The sequence below is a fragment of the Ictalurus furcatus genome, chromosome 5, assembly GCF_023375685.1.
Source record: "Ictalurus furcatus strain D&B chromosome 5, Billie_1.0, whole genome shotgun sequence".
In the NCBI taxonomy this organism is placed as follows: domain Eukaryota; kingdom Metazoa; phylum Chordata; class Actinopteri; order Siluriformes; family Ictaluridae; genus Ictalurus; species Ictalurus furcatus.
Genome location: NC_071259.1, coordinates 20025355 through 20043239, shown reverse-complemented (window position 1 = coordinate 20043239; position 17885 = coordinate 20025355). Strand labels below are relative to the sequence as shown.

Genomic DNA, 17885 nt, shown 5'->3' with positions numbered 1-17885 from the left:
CCTTGAAATATCAGAGGAATCCAACCTTTAATCGAAGTAAATTTATTCTAAAAATAAATAAATAAAAACACAAAAGAAAAAAAAAAAACCCAAACGTTTCACTTTTATTGGCAACCCTATAAATTCTTATGAACAAAATAAATTGACACTTGTTTCTATTTAAATTTTACCTTTTAAGTTCAACTGAATGTTTAGGAACCCTTAAGTGATCCATGACTTCCTGTTTCACTGAATATCTAGCTGGAAATTCAAACAATGGCTATAAAATTGCTACACGCCTGAACATACACCTATCTTCTGTGAGAAAAATAATTAAGTAGTTGAAACCAACCAAAGCTGTAATGAACCTTGCTGGAACAGGATTCACGTGTATTTCGCCCTACATACAGTGAGAAGGATGTTAGCGGGCAAAGATTTCTCTAAGGATTAAGGTTGGAGATTTTCAAGAGATATCCAATCTGCAATTTGATGCCACATCCATGGCGTCTGCTAGAACTTTGACAGGAAGCAGATTCTCAGGTCAGATGAGACAAACGTAGATCTTTATGGCAACAAACACTCCAGGTCAGCTTGATGTAAAAAGGATAATTGGTTACACAAAACAAAAAGAGAACCAAATATGTCATGTTAAGTATGTCGAAGAATCTGCAGAACGAGCTATTTTCGTCCAGAGGCACTTGGAACCTTGTCAGGATACATGACATCATGGACTTCATGAAATACTGGATTTTAAATGAAAAACTAGCTGTCTCTGCCACAAAGGTGCAACTAGGTTGTGGTTGGATCTTTCAGCAGGACACAGATTCAGAACATACATCTGAAACCACAGAAATTTTTTGAAGGGCCACAGAAGCAATCTTTTGACATTACAGTCCAACTACTGGTGGGCTGAGCAGAAAAGACGAGTCCAGGATCCTGGAGCCATATTTGGTCTGTATTCTCCAATCTCATCAATCATTATAGAAGACTTGGGTAGACAAATGGGGGTTGTACAAAGTACTAAATGCAGAGGTGCCAATAATTTTGTACATATATGTATATATTCTTGATAATGTAAATTTACTTCAGTTAAAGGTTAGACTTCTTATATTTTCAGTGTGAGGTTAAACAAATGAACCACAACGATGATTTTTCGTAACATTGTTTCACACATCTTTACCAAGGCTGCCTTTAATTCTGGAGCTGGCTGTATATTAAAAAGGGACAAACTGCTAATGTAGCTAAAAGTGAAAGGAAACTAATGCAGTCCTGTTAACATGACCTTATTTGCACAACACTGATTGACCACTATCACATTTCATGTTTTATTACCAACATTAAGGCTTATCTGATTAACTGTTAAGACACGAATGAGGTACACAAATATTGTATTATTTCCGAGTGGCTAATGGAATGTATTTCCTCTTCGTTATGAGTAATGCTCTTCTGGTCTGTCCGATACTGCATTAAAGTTGCCTTTACGTTACACTTAATGACTTCAGTGCTGCTTTGGGGAAAAGGAATTTCACATAGCATTGTAGAGATGCACACTGATTTAGCTTCTTCTGCACACGATTACATCACACACCCGACAGTTTAGAATAAGTAAAAAGAGATGATGGGACTCCTACAAATGACAAATCAGTAAAAACAAGACCTTCAAACACGAGTTACAACATATAGTATTATTTTAATAATGACCATGATCAAATCTAAGAACGTGATAGATAGTGACCTTCCATACAATGCATATTCATTTCAGGGGTGACTAAAATGTTTGCCTTGTAATTTTTTTTTTAGTATTTCATATATTCTCATAAATCATTTGTAATATGATTATATAAATCTCAAGTCCTCACATGATAGACTCCCTCTTTCACACACAAACACACGCACAACAGCAAGCAGGTCCTAAAAAAATCACGCACAGAAACCGTATACTCTTTTTTTGCTTCTTTTTTTTTCTACTTTTAACAGTAAATCAGTAACATTAATTTTTCAGGTTACACATTTGAGGCGTTCTCAGTTATTATATGCTCCTACATTAAAGCTTAGCATTATACTCAGGATGAGGGGAAGAAAAGATCAATAAACTGAATTGTTAAGAAAGGATGAGAAACAAACCTACTGGAAGTGATGCACCTAAACTGATTTCAGTAAGCAGTGAATGCTACATTTCTCTTAAATTGGCTTGAGTAAAGAAACAACAGCCTCTGCTGGACATCAGTGGAACAGTACAGTTAGAATGCTGCTTTCGAACCATAAGCAGAGTAAAACAAATCATAGCACTTGGCTCAGAACCATAACTCAGACAATATTTTTCCTCTTCACTTCAGCCAGTGATGATGTTGACTTCCCTTGGGTTGAGGGTGCACGGGACGTCTTTTCCCTGATTATGCTGTTGAGGTATAGTACAGCAATTATTTAACGGTTTTGATGACAAAATAGCTTTAAAATGTTAAGGCTCCGAGCATGAAAAGTAAATGAAAAGCAACATCATCTGACCAATAGGACTTACCACAAAAAAAAAGTTAGAAGCTGAGTGTTACATAATTCAAAAATATAGTTTTCTTTTACAGCAACATCATTGTGTATCAAGACACATTTCTCTGTCCCTTATATGCAGTGGCACATATACTCCTCAGTCAACGCCTTTCAAATCCCTACAACCAACAACAAAGATGCACATCTTGATTGTACAAAATTCAACTGGCCAAGTACAGTGACTGATGCTGGGGAGGAGTCTACGGTGCTTCCAAATTAGTCTTTTCCTCACTTTACCAACCACCATGTCAACACATACTTACAAACACGCATCATGGGTTTTCAACAGTCACTGACTCACTTTGACGCTCACAGCCAGTAGCAGGTATGGTTAAAAAAAAAAAAGAGAAAAGAAAAAAAAAAGTGCAGATAACTGTTGGCCAAAGTCAGTTAAGTAAGGAAGGAGGGAGGTATGTAGAAACCAAACCAAATGACCAAAGAGAGACAAAGATGATCATGGTGCCATCATTTGATAGGCGCTAATTGATTTCATCTCCAAAGGAGCTGGAACCAGAACCAGTAGGGCAGAACCTTGAGTTTGATGCTGGCCCAAGTCCCCAGAATTAAATAGACAACTGTTTATTTTTCTTTTTTTAAAATTTCTTCTCGTGTCCTGTTTTTAAATTTCATTTTCAAATGGTCAGTCCTAAAACAGTTGATCAAGCTATTGGGATGAGGTGCAGTCTTCTATTGTTTACTTCGATTTTGGCGTTCCTGGAAGAAGGAAAAAAAGATGGAAGGTGTTCAAAGGTGATGGCTGCCATACACAGTTCATTAGATCATGGCCCTTGTACTGCATGACCAATACAAGACATCCGTATTTCACCAACGAAGGTCCACACTCCCCCTACAACCCCCAATTTAAACTGTTTACCTGATCCAGACGTGATCGATTCTGGGAGGAAGTGGGTTCATAGTTCTGTCAATAGAAATGAAGAAAGTATGAATAGCATTACTGACACAATGTGTCCCAGAAAAGAAGAAAAAACATTTCATCTTAAGTAAGTAACTCAACTTGGGGCAGCAATTACAATGGAAACAATTTTTTTAAAGATACATGTAAAAAATAATAATAATAATAAAAGCTTAGAAACATTTGCATAGGGTTCTTTTTGAACCTTTCACTTTATACACATGCGAACATGTACACACATGAATACTACGTGATCAGCATTGTTCAAATACACATCAGCATACTATTTCTGCATCAGGAAGATGAAATGGGGGCAGGTCAGGGCCAAAACAACCCTGGTGGGCAGGTTTCATGTCAATTGTTAGAGATTTCACATAAACTATTCTGGGATGCAAATTAGTCTCTTTCGGTCATTGCTCTGATTGAGTTACAACTCATAACATACACTCAGTATTTACAGATCTAGAAGATCCAAATGATTACCTGGTGGAATGTATTTCGAACACTGTTTTATAAGAAATCATGCTAAAAAATAAACAAAGTACTTAAAAAGTCGGCATTCTGAGACACAACTCTAGATTGTTCAGTCTGCTTGCTATCCCTTTGTCTACGTTAATATTGCATTGGGATGCACTTATATATCGGCCAAAACAAAACAAAATTCGTTTTCAACTACCAGCCATTTGTTTAGTTGACAGAAATTTCAATCCCACCTTTTAGCTAGAATGCCATATACTACTGAAATCACTGCAGGGACAGAGACTCTTCTGTCGTTACTTAGCATCATATAGTTTAATGAAGTTTTGCATTTTTTCCCTAATACATCCTTTCAGTCAAATTCTAAATGTAAACAAATAAGTAACTGAAATTCCAATTAAGGACATGAAGAATAATTCGCTTTTAGTAGCAGTTAAGTTTGCTTTGTGTGGAGTTCACATTTAATGTGAATTCAAACCAATAGAAAACAAATGGCAGTGACCCTACACTATAGTTTCGGCAAATAACAACAAAAACAAACCTGCCAACCATGATGAATAACAATGCGTAGTTCTGGCGGGGGTTAAGAACACGTATATTGTTGATATAGTCCTTTTACAAATCACTTGCATAAGGTAAGAACCGATCTACACTTTATGACCAAAATATGTGGACACCCCTCCTAATTTTTGTTATAGTTTAGGTGTCTCAGCCATACCCTCACAGATGCATAAAATCAAGCATATAGCCATACATTCTTCATAGACAAACACTGGAAATAGAATAGGATACCAGGAGAACACTACCTAGTGCAATCCATGTGCCAAAAGTAAAGTTTGGTGGAGGAGGGATAAAGGTCTGGGGCTGTTGTTCAGGGTTTGTGCTCAGACCCTTAGTTCCAGTGAAGGTTAACGTTAAGGCTACTGTTTACGAAGACATTTTAGACAACTGTATGCTTCCAACTTTGTAGCAACAGTTTGGGGAAGGCCATCCTGTTCCAGCATGACTGTGCCCCAAGGTCCATGAAGACATGGTTTGATGAGTTCGGTGTGGAGGAACGCCTGTGGCCTGCACAGAGCCCTGACCTCAACGCCACTGAATACCTTTGGGATGAACTGGAACGTGGTGATCTAGGTCTTCTCGTCCAACATCAGTGCCTCACCTCACAAATGACCTTTTGACTGAATGGGCACAAATGCGCACACAAACACTCCAAAATCTTGTAGAAAGCTTTCCAAGAGGATTGGAGGCTGTTATAGTTGTAAAATGAGGCCAACCATATTAATGCCCATGGTTTCAGAATGGGACAGGCTCATATATACACTCACTGTCCACTTTAATAGGAACACCAGCAGATTCATGTAGTTATCTAATCAGCCAATCATGTGGCAGTAGCACAGTGCATAAACTCCTGCAGATACAAGTCAAAAGCTTCAGTTAATGTTCACAAATATCAAAATCGGGAAGAGGTGTGATCCCTGTGACCGTGGCATAGCTGTTTGTGCCAGATGGGCTGCTTTGAGTACTTCAGAAACTGCTGATCTCCCAGGATTTCCACACACACACACACGTCTCTAGAGTTTACACAGAATGGTGCAAAAAAAAAAAAAAAAACAACAACAACAAAAAACATCCTGTGTACAAAGGGTCTGTAGGCTGAAACATCTTGTTGATGAAAGAGATTAGAGGAGAATGACTAGACTGTTTTGAGCTGACAGGAAGTCTATAGTAACTCAAATAAGCACCCTTTATAATCATGGGCAGAAAAGCATCTCAGAATGCAAAACACATCAAACCTTGAGGTGGATGATCTACAACAGCAGAAGACCACATCAGGTTCCATTCCTGTCAGCCAAGAACAAGAATACAAGGCTATCATGGGCACAGACTCACCCAAACTGAACAGCTGGAGACTTGAAAAAGAGAAGGTGGGGTTTTTTTCCTTCTTCTAATCTTCAACAGTCCAGTTTGGGGGATCTCTGCGCATGATTGCCTCAGATTTCTGTTCTTGGCTGGCAGGAGTGGAACCTAGCATGGTCTTCTGCTGTTGTAGCTCAGCCACCTCAAGGTTTGATGTTTTGTGCATGCTGGGATGCTTTTCTGCTCACCGTGGTTGTAAAGAGTGACTATATGAGTTACTATATCCTTCCTATCTGGCCATTTTCCTCCGACCTCTCTTCTCAACAAAACGTTTCCACGCACAGAACTGTCACTAGGGTATGAAATTAGCACCCGCCAAATGCGGGTGAATTGTCGGCAGTGGCATGTAAAATTGTCTGGTCATCCGCCACGTTGGTGGGTGCATTTCACGCACAAGTGGGTCTTAGAAAAATAGATTTCTAAATTTGCGTAATTTAGTTGTACCCAGTCCTCCCTCAGTGTTTGTGACCTGGCTGTACAAACATAAAACATCACTTTGAAAGTGGAAGCGAAGAAAAAGCAAAAACTCGGAAATGTGAAACTGGCTAACTGTCTGTTGCGTTCCTAACGGCTTGTAGAAACAGTCATTAGCATGTAAAAGGAAAGGATTGATGTGTTATGTATGATTAAATATTTGTATGAGTGTTTTACATTTATTTAAATTTAATGAATGCGTGTGTGCAGAGGAGTGTAACACTTCCCAGGTTCAGGCAGGGAATGAGAAAGCCGGAGGCAGGCTTGGAAAAACTCAAAAGGCGCTTTATTCTTTATCTTTTACTTTCCACCGGTTTTAATTTCTACATACACATGCATGCGCGCGCACACACACACACACACACACACACACACACACACACACACACACACACACACACACACACACACACACACACACAGCTCTGTGCTGGTTGTCAGTCTGTCGGCTACGGGAGGCAACTGAAAGCACAAAGAGACACAAACAAATCAACTTTCACTAATTACATGCAGGTGAGAATCATCACGCATTACCTGCCGGTTCGACCTGCCTCGCCTCCTCTCCTTCCACAACTGACACGCGATCACGCCCCGCTGCCACAATGACTTTTAATTTGATTACTTTAAAAAATGACTTTTTTGTTTATACCAATTATACAATTTAAAACAACGCCGTTAGTTTCTGTTTTTGTGAGGTGGCTGGTAGAAATTCTGAGTGGCCGGTAAAAAAAAATTTTTTTTTAAAAATAATTACCAGCCACTGTGGCAGGTGAAGGAAAAAAGTTCCAGATGAAAAAAGATTTCAGACCCTGACTGTCACTTTCTCAAAGTTTTTTTGCTTTTTCGCGCCATTGAGAGTGTAGGTGTGCTGGACAGGTGTCTGCATTGTTTTGCCTACACAGTGTATGCAGGTTTACGGTAACCACTAGGGAAAATGAGCTACTGCTTGCCTGATGGTAACTGTAAAACTCTGTAAACACACACTTACACACGCTTATGCACGCTTGGCCATGCTGTTTGAACATGGGTACATTGACTGGTGCATGAGAGGAAGCAGTTTTCAATTACTTTCTAATTATCACTACCAATTACCATGATCATTAAAATTATTTGTAGCATGTTAGATTTTATACATCATTATATGCCTATTTCATTCTTTATCGCTTTCCGAATAGAAAGTGCTGTTTTTGACTATTTATCACCAAACAGTTTTGGTTTCATCCTAACCGCCCCCCCCCACCCCCAAAAAAAACACCCACTGATGTTAACTATATACACTTATCTAATGGTAGCCAAGTCAAACATACACTGGTAAATTTACCCTTACAGAAAGTTAGGACATTGCATCAGTGCATCTTTCAAGCAGGAAAGATGAGGGGAGAGGAGAGATTACTAAATGTGAGATGAGGGGAATGGTGTTTGTTAATGTCGGAAAGTTCAAAACACCTGAGCAAACATCAGTCATTCAATTCACATGCTGATTTGCTTATCTGCCATTTTAGTTGGCAAAAAAGAGAAGCAATTTTTTGGATCTTTAAGTGATAACTCATAGCAACATACTTCAATGTTAAAATGCAGAGCTCCTACACAAAATACTTAAAGGTTGGCAGGTTTGCAGAAAATGATCAAATGATAGTGGTCATGCTGGCTTCAAGACTGCCCTCATGAGAATAAAACAGTATGTGCTTGTAACATCCCCCCCAACCTATACAATTAAATGTAGATTTATATTTAACTGTCCTGCTCATGAGAAGGAATTTAAATGACAATTTAGACAATGATAAATAAAACCAAGTATTTTTTATACATTTTACCCTTGCATGATGCACATATAAAAACACAAAAAATAAGAAAAACAATAATGCATTACCTTTCTCACCACCTCTTCCTCCTCCTGTCGTTTCTCATAGTGTGAGAAATCATCGAAGATGGATGTGGTGTGCTTGTAGGTGGCAATGATCTTCAGCACCTGCTTGGCCTTCTCCAGTGGTACCTCCTGGGTGTCACGTGAGTTGGTCACAGGTTTGTTGTCATTGTTCTCCAGGCGGATATGGCGCAGCTGGCTGTTGGGCACATCCTTGACAAAGAGCCAGTCAACGTCAAATTTGCCCTTCCACTTGTCCTGAGCCCAGACACCGGCACTAGTGCCGTAGTCCACTGGTGAGCGCATCTCGGCCACGCCACAGAAGTGCCCACTGCCATTTACGCTAAACAGCAGGTAGACAGGGCCCCGACCATTGAGGGCACGGAATGCTGCGTCCAGCCTCTTATTGCCGTGCTCTGTGCTGCACCAGATGGAGTACTTGATTGAACGGTGGATGTCATCTTCTGAGTAGCTCTTGATGATGAAAACACGGCCATGCTTCAGGTTCCAGTCAAAGTCCTTCGGGTTGTAGCTATGCGATGCACGCAGCTTCTCCAGCAATGGGTGTGGGTCTCCTGAGCCCATGCTAGAGCTAGAGCTAGGGCCCATCACTCCTCCTCCTCCACCGTTGCCCAATCCGCCACCACTGGAAGGGCCAGTGCTATCCATGCTGCCCCCTCCACCATAACCTGGGTTCCGGTTACGTGGTGCTATCCATCGTGTCTGAGGGGGCGGAACCGGTGTATGATTCTGGTAGGGCTGTGGAGGAGCAGGAGGAGGTGGAGCCTGCAGAGCCATATGCTGTGCCAGTGACTGGGCTGAGGGCATGGGTGGCTGAGGGTGAGGGGGCAAGTGACCATGTGAGAGCGAAGGCGGCTGCTGTTGTTGCTGGGGAGGCAAAGGTGATGCCACTTTGCTCCCCTTGTTGTCCCAGGTGCCAATGTCCATGTTGTGTTTGATGGGTGGTGGTGGAGGCGCACCTCCTGCCACAGGCATCCCAGCTTTGCTTTTGACCTTCAACTGCTGCGCTTTGGCTGGCTTACTTGCGATGGCTGCCCACGAGGTCGGTTTGGGGGCTGGCATGCCTACTGGGGTTCCACCGTTGCCAGTGGCTACTGCACCACTGGCACCGATGACCGAACCCACAGTCTTGACAGCCGAGCCAGTGCCGGTGACAACATCACCCCCGATCTTCAGCCCCAGCATGCCCTGCTCCAAACTGTTCATACCTGGTGCCTTGTTCAAGGTGTCACTGTGGAAGCCTGTCTGCCCGTCAGGCACAAGCGTGCCGCCCAGAGAACTGGGTGGGTAGCTGTAGCTGCCACCATAGGCTGAGCTTTGAGTCTGCTGGCCCTGAGAGCCGCTGGTGCCCCAAGCTGAGAAGGCAGGATTCTCTGGGAAAAAGTTAAAACGGTGGGGGTAGATGCTGCTACCCAATCCCCCTGGCTGTCCAAACACAGTGTCATGCATGAAATGGTGGTCTCCGTTGCTAAGTGGGGCATAGGGGGCAAGATAAGGGATTGGAGGGTCACCGCCAGTTGACCAGGGAGCCTCACTAAGGGGGTAAGGGAACCCAATGGATGGCGCATAGTAGCTTGATAAGTAGGGGTCAGTCATGGATTGGTAGCTGTTGTTCTGGAATGCAGAAAGGATGTAGTTTGAACTTTGTAATAATAATGATAATCAGCATTATCCTTGCAACACCAACAAAAAAAGCAATTTAGTAATATATAAGATGATTAGATGAGAGATCAACTTCTCAACCAATAACTAAAGCTGCTTCTCGGCAGTCGTTGGTAAAGATGATGAATCATATAGTCAACGTTTATTGTTGAACATCATAAGACTTCTAGAAACAGAAATTCATAATGTAAGCTTATGTGAAATGATTTAGCTGCCTCACACATGCTGAAAAAACTAAGAAAGGTTTTGATCTAGGGCAAATTAGGGACCAAGGACAACTCTAGGAATTGTCATCAAGATCCGTGGGTAATATAGCATAATGACTGCCCTATATAAAATAATTTCCCTCTCTTTTACACAATTTTTGGTACATACAGAAAGCAAGCATACACCCACACACAATTTTCCTCACCGGATTAGACTGGCTAGTGAGGTATGGTTCAAAGTCGTTGTCATGGACCGTTTCCTTTTGGTGGAGTGAGCCATTTTGCACTGAAAAAATTAAGCCAAAAACAAACAGACAAAAAGGGTGTCACAAGCAAATAGTTACTTACTATTTATTACTGCTAGTTTGCATTTATTGAGCACACAGCGTGTCTTAATCCCAACTCTGCATAAACATATTTTTAAGTTGCGGAATGATAGATGAAGGCAATTCAAATCAACATTGACTCTTGTTGTCAATGATATGCAGCACCACTTTGAATGCCCTTTCAGCCCCTTTAAATCGCTTATAAAAAAAAAAAAAAAAAAACCACACACCTCTGGTAAAATAGCAGGTTTTTGTGACCAAGATAAATCATAACTTTTTATTTCCACCCTCAATTACAAATTACAACTAGGGCTGCAACTAACAATTATTTTCTTAATCAATTAGTTGGCTGATAATTTTTTTGAATAATTGATTAATCGGATGGGGCAGGGCAAACTTTCAGTGCCTTTTAAAAAAAAAAAAAAAATATATATATATATATATATATATATATATATATATATATATATATATTTATTTATTTATTTAAAATAAAATCCACAAACTGAGTATTACAAATATAAACTTCAGACTAAAACTTTACACAACTGTTTGTCCAAAACAGAGAAGAACCCAACATACACACACAAATATATATATTATTAATTTAGGACTGTAGTTTAATTCGGTGCTTTTTTTGAATCCATAAAAAAATAATGCATAAGTACTTATATATAATATAAATATAAACTAACTAAAATGATATCTATATATATATATAAAATAGATAGATAGCATTATTTTTTATGGATGCACAAAGCACTGAATTAAACTACAGTCCTAAATTAACAATAAAAACTCACTTTCTCTGCACCTTGTGGTTTCTGTTACTCGCTGCCTTTAGACGTATTTTACTTCTGATCGTAATTTTTTAATTAGACATTACAGATCTTACTCACGCTACACCATGTATCACCGCATCTGCATTGCGTGTAAGGAGCAACATGGCCTCGTTACTAAGACATCACTTCTGTTATAATAAAGAACAGAATTTACACTGCAAGCACGCAAATACAGCATATAATAACAATAAACTGAAATTAAACTAAACCTTTTAAGCAACTCACGACCGCATCACCGTCATGCTTCCATGCTGCAGAAACTCTGCTTTATAAAGTTTATAAATCTTCCCGGCGGTGTTTAATACAAAATGCCCCCTGCCTTAGAGGACTTAGGAGGTTGCACACTTTCTTCCTCAGTCACATGATGAATTCACCTCCGTCTGATGAGGACTGAGGTCATGTTGGGAATAAAAGATAACGCTGACAGAAACATTAAACTGAAGAAAGTCGGTGTCGGTGACTCTGAGGCTGAAGCTAGCAGTGTCGCATTACGTGCGTGTGACATCAAGCGCTGCCGACTAGGAAGTGGCTTATACTTCCAGTTAGTAAAAACACGCTAGTGTTCCATTTGAGATGATATTACCTTTCTAAAATTCACACACTAGATGGTAGAGTAGTCCGTGCACAGTGTAGGTGTATAGTACGTTATTTGGGACACAACTTTAGTATTTACTCTCCGAGGCGTGTTTTCGGAACAGAAGTAACGTAATGAGTAAATGTACCCCGTGCCACGCGCAGACCAACAAATCGATAATGAGATTCGTTGACAACGATCTTCATAATCGATTATTATCGATTTTATCGATTAGTTAGAATAAGAAGGAACCCTTCTTACCCTTGGGGTTTTTTTTCTTCCCTAAAACGTTTGTGTTTCACACATTGCGTTGTAATTTCACATTGAGGGTGGTAAACGTCTGACGTGATTTAGTTTGATAAAACTTTTTTTTTTTACATCACAAAAACCAGCCATTTTATCAGAGGTGTGTAGACTTTTTGTATCCATTGTAACCGAGACCTGTGTACAAATGGGTGCATGATCTAAAAGGTTACTAATAATTAAGCAGTTGCGCATTTATAAGGTTTTAAAGCTGGGATTATGCTTGCTCTTATATTTGTGCATGCAAGATGGATGGCCCGTGTATCCTGCATTTTCCGGTGCAACAATTGTGATCACCCAAAAACATTAGTATGACATGTACATGGTTGAGTAACAGAGTAAATAGTAGGTGCAGTAGAGCAACAGATAGGACAAAATAAAGGTATTTATTTATGTACTGTTCTAAACAGTATTACCTCTCCTACAGCTTTGAAATCTACCAAAAACCAACATTTTAGCTTTTGTAAAACAGTAAATACCTTTAAATTCAAGATCTCAGTTTTCAATTTAAGACAAAGCTCATGACAATTACAATGATGGCAATTTCTTTTTTTACAAAGAAATTAACAGCTCACCCTTATATTTAATATCTCCATGCTACTGTACAAAGTCAAATGTGTGTCCCAGAATACCTAGCATTAGATCACTAAACAGTTTACCGATGAATATGGAAACCTGATGCACATGGTATATTTCAGCTCTGGCATGCAATAGATATCACTTTTAATCTTTCTACTGTTGATTGCAAATTGCAATTACAATTAACGATACAAGAGGAAATAAAATACAGCAGGAACGTCATTGATAAATTATGATGTTATCAATAAAAGTAAGTATAAGGAATTTAATAACATTAATCCTAGGTCCTGCTGCAAGTCATTTTAGGTATTTGAGTATCTCAAAAAAAAAAAAGATTTGTTTTAGTAGTAAGTCTGCTAGTAGCAAGTCTTGATGATTAAGGTTTCAACAAACATTGCAGCAGGAATGAAGAAACTATGTGCCTATAAAGTTACTTTATATGGATGACTGATGTCCTGGAAAATACGGATGTCAGGCCCTTCTCCGATTCCCTGACTATAGCTTAGGACTGTGATTGGACAGAGATTGCATTTCAGTGTGGCACAAATGTTTCATATCGATGAAAATGAAATGCAATGCAACAGGGAATTCTATTCACTTTTAACATGAAGTCAGCCTTTAAATATTAAACAAAGACAAGCCTGTGCTGATTGACATCTGAAAGGAAAAAAAAAAAATCAGCATAACGGCAATGCAATGAAGGATTTGCGTTTCTGTGTCGGTGGTCCTCATGCCACAAATGAAAAGCCACACCATTTGTGTACCGGGTTTCCGCACAACGTTGATTTGGATTAGACATATTTTACCCTGGCTAGTTCTACAGGTAGGTAAAAGAGTTTAATCTTTATATATTTGAACGTGGAGTGCAAAAAAATGAATAAATAATTCTGATTGCACTATAATCCCAGAGATACACCAGTAATCATCACATTACCACACCTCCCCATTTAAAACTAGTCCAGCCCAAACAGAACTTTAGTCTGTTAAGAAAAAATTTAATAAAACCGAACCTGTAAAAATAAACAAACAAACAAATGGATTAAATAACCATATTACAACATGACCCCTAGAAGTCTAGTAGGTCTACCACTGTGTACATCAGCAAGAACAAAGTCTGTCAAACTTCCAAACATGCAGCATTAAAGCATGAACTAATTCAACATTTGATTAAAACTCAACTCAACAAAAACTCAACAAGAATTTCAGACTTTGAAAAACCAAAGAAAACGTCCTCTCAACTTGGAATGCCTACTCATCAACTTGGGACGGTCTCCTCATCCACCGAGCAAGTGATGTCAAATCAACATGGCTGCTCACAGCATCAGCATTAAACAAAGTAGCAGTTTAAAGGGGTCATATGATGCTTTTAAAAGTTCATTATTTTGTTTAATGGGTGTAATAGAATAGGTTAACATGCTTTAATGTTCAAAAAAACCATTATTTTTCACATACTGTACATTACTGCAATACTTCTATTCCCAATCTCATTCGCAGTCCATCATTTAAGGGACGGGTCAAAGGCACCTTTCTACTCTTATTAACATGTGTTATAACTTCCAACCACCAAATACAGAATCACCTCTGCATTACCAATCTGTACTTCTGAAAGCACTCACCTACACCCTATTATATACCTCCACATCTTTGCACAAAGCTGGCTCAATTAAAAGGTTAAATGCCAAGGAAGTAACTATTCACCTGGGTATGAATCATCTGAGGTAATAAGCAGTGCATAGTTGCTGCGATTACAAGTCTGTCCCACAGTTCATCTCAGTGACACTGTGACTACTAGACTTGATGAATAAGTGAATTGCCAGCTGGTGAATGGGTATGAGTAACATGCACTAAACATGAGCTCTGACGTAAAAATAACATGTATATTTAGGTTTACTCATTTAAATTGCAAAACCTGCAATATGGATGATGGTGATGATCTGACTGAAAATAACTTTCCTCATAATCTGATATACTAGCTAGACTGATCCGAATGGTGCACTTAGGTTTATACTCAGGGATTGTAAGCCCATCTTTTAGTATGTACACGATCAGATTTTCACTATTTAAGACATCCGCAGCAAAGGAAATGTCCAGCAAAGGAAAGTGAGCACCAGAAAGCCACAACTGACCACAGATGCTAGCCACTGTATCTGGTACAGTGTACCTTGTTAGTCCACTTTGTAGGTGTACATTTAAGCCACTTTTCCACTGCACGGTACGGCTCGACTCGCTTTACTTTCCTGAGCTTGCTTTTCCACTGCAGTTTAGTGCCGCCTCAACGTGTGCGCCATCTTCCACTCGCCTTCACGCAGGAATAATGTTGTATTATCAAAGCCCTGTACAAATACACGGCCAGGCCGTATTCCAAATGCCTTTCCAGTTCACTGAACATGGACCTATTAAGGATGTAAAATAACGGCGTTCTAGAACCTACGTAGTGCTCGATACGACTAAATTAGATTCAGCCGCGACAGGAGTGACTTCGATAAACGCCTGTTTGGAAATCGGCAACGAGCGAGACAGAAACCTCTGTTGTAATTTTATCTGTAATGAGATAAAGGATACATTATTTCCAATTAATAGAACATTACCATATGCAAAGTATGAATTAAATGACACACATTTACTCAGGCACAATACAGAACCACTCATTAAGGAGAATCCCTACTCGCCCAGCACGTGGCTCACATTTAGTATCGGCTCGGCTCACTTGGAACATTGACCGAAGTGGTACTAAAAAAAAATTACCAGGTACTATCTACAGTGGAAACCCCCCAAAAAGCGAGCAGACTCGAGTCGAGTCGTACCACATGGTGGAAAAGTACCGTTAGAGACCTATTATGAAAGAATACGTTATAATCTGGATTAAATCATCATCGAGTCTTTTATCATGGGATAGCTTTAAAGTTTTAGGGTGGCACATCTGTATTGTGGTACAGTAAATTTATTTGGATTTCAACACCACCACACTGGGTTGAGAAAACACTCGCACCAATATAACACACGCCGACGTGCCACTACTGTGTCCGTGTTCCTGCTGCTAATCCTACAACATAACAGATAAACTACATCCAGTAACCGTATACCTAAAAAGCACACTTATGTGGTAGGTTTACCTGACAAAATGCTCAATGCCGTGTAAATACCAGTAAGGTGGCGAAGTAGATTTGTGCATGCTTGCTTCAATCATCCTAACCAGCGTTATAAGGAGTTATGACTACACTCATGAGGCATTCATATTGAAGAGAATGCACACCTCGACTTGTTGGTGTTGTAGGATACAGGGTCTGAAAGACCATTACAGTCTAAGCAGCAATGGTGTCCAGCCACATTTGCTTCAAATACCGCTTGCTTTTGCCACAAAGGCATTTCACAGAGATTTCGCCACTATTATCATGAAGGAAACACAAGGAATTTTAAAGCGTCTTGTTTCACAAACGGCGACGGTACTGTTCGGCCTCGTTTACCTTCGCTATACTGACTGCTCACTATTTGACAGCTAATATTAACGCTGGTCGTGTTAACTTACCTTTAGCATCTTGTCCTTTTGATGTCTTGTGGGTCCGTCGGCGCAGACAACATGGGAGAGATGCAGGGAAACAAAACATACATTAAGTTAAATCAAATAAACAAAACCCAGAAGCATGCAACAGAGCTAAATCGTTAGGAGCTAATGACGTGCAGTGCTAACTAGCCAGCCAGCAATTTCAAATGAGTCAAATCCAGAAGACTAACTAGCTGATGTACTTAACTAAAGAGCAGTGCTGGTCAGCTAGTTCACTGCAAATTAACTTCAGTTTTGTGTGATTCACTTATGAGCCCTGTACTGGCAGCTTCTTAAGAAATAGAAGGAAACGATGCTACGTTGCAGCAAACTTGGTATTTCCCCATGTCGCTAAACCGGGGTCAGGTTCATAAGACCAAGAAGCAAGCAAGCTATGTAGCTAATTAGCGGGCTGCACATCCGCAATAGCCATCAGCTAACGTTATGGCTGGAAAGAAGCACATTCCCGGTTTCTGCTCCGAGGTCCAAGCCAAGGCCTTAGCTTACCTGCGCTCAGAGCTAGCAACTATGGACATAACCAGATATTCCTCTAGCAAATGCACCTAATAGTAAGGCCTACCTGAGGATCAATACTGGTGGTAGACATAATTCATCAACCGAGCCTCTATAATCACTAAGAGTCTTGCAAACTTGGGGGGGTTTTCAGCGTTATTCCGAGTCAGTGTTTCCTTCTTGGGCTGCTGGCGCTGTTAGCTGCTGCTGCTGCTGCTGTAACGTTATTTTTCACGGCACAAATCCTCAGCAAGTTCCACCGCCAGATTCTCACAAACACCTGAATGTACAATATTCCGGTCCGGATGGTGTCTGAGGTTATTATAAAGTCCACCGTTTAAATTTTAATCCAATTCCGTTCCGCGGCGTGTTCTTTTAAGATTTTTTCCCCCTACACTTTCCAGCCTTGAGTTATTGTGCAGTCCTGTTCACTTCCCCCAGCTCCATCCGGGACCTGCTCAAAGCGGAATGACGTAACACACATACAGGGAGCTTTACTTCTTTTAAAATTCTCTTTGTTTGTATGTTTTCCTTGTTATTTTCTTTTTAAACATAATCCATATATGTGATCATTTCTATATATATATATATATATATATATATATATATATATATATATATATATATATATATGTATGTGTGTGTGTGTGTGTGTGTGTGTGTGTGTGTGTGTGTGTATACATATAAAAAAAGATAAATATGTAATTATTTATTTGCTTCCTGAAATAATCAGAAAAGTGAGAAAATCTATTTCCTATAGCAGTAGGAAGTGACACAGCTTCCAGTAGGTTGATGACATAAATATCAGTAATGCATTTCGATCACTCATTCAAAAGAAACTGCATTTTAGGTTTTCTTTCACCACATATTCCGTGGTGACGACCAGCAAACTGAGGACATTGGGATACAATATAAGGACTTGTATTAACAGAGAGAAACAGTCCCCAGAGTTAAAGTTACTCAGTGTTTATATGGACACAGCTGGGAACGATTGAACACTTAAAAGAAGAGAGTTTTTTGTGTTTGTTTCAACAGTGAGGATTTTGTTGACCATATATACACCCACACAGTTTGAGGCAAGAGAAACATTAATTTTTAAAGACATGAGAGATGATTATAGCCCAGATTGCTTTGATTTTATGTGAGA

At 39.7% G+C, this 17885-nt stretch overlaps 1 protein-coding gene across 1 annotated transcript; it reads right to left on the bottom strand.

Annotated features, from left to right (window-relative positions):
* Positions 1-1649: 1649 nt before the first annotated feature.
* ythdf1 (YTH N6-methyladenosine RNA binding protein F1) lies at positions 1650-17190 on the bottom strand. The gene is made up of 6 exons (XM_053625079.1): positions 16806-17190; positions 16211-16235; positions 10267-10346; positions 8178-9806; positions 3398-3442; positions 1650-3237 (listed from the first exon to the last, which is right to left on the bottom strand). The coding sequence occupies exons 1-6, from the start codon at positions 16830-16832 to the stop codon at positions 3211-3213; spliced, it is 1833 nt and encodes a 610-aa protein (XP_053481054.1). The 5' UTR covers positions 16833-17190; the 3' UTR covers positions 1650-3210.
* Between the last annotated feature and the right edge of the window lie 695 nt (positions 17191-17885).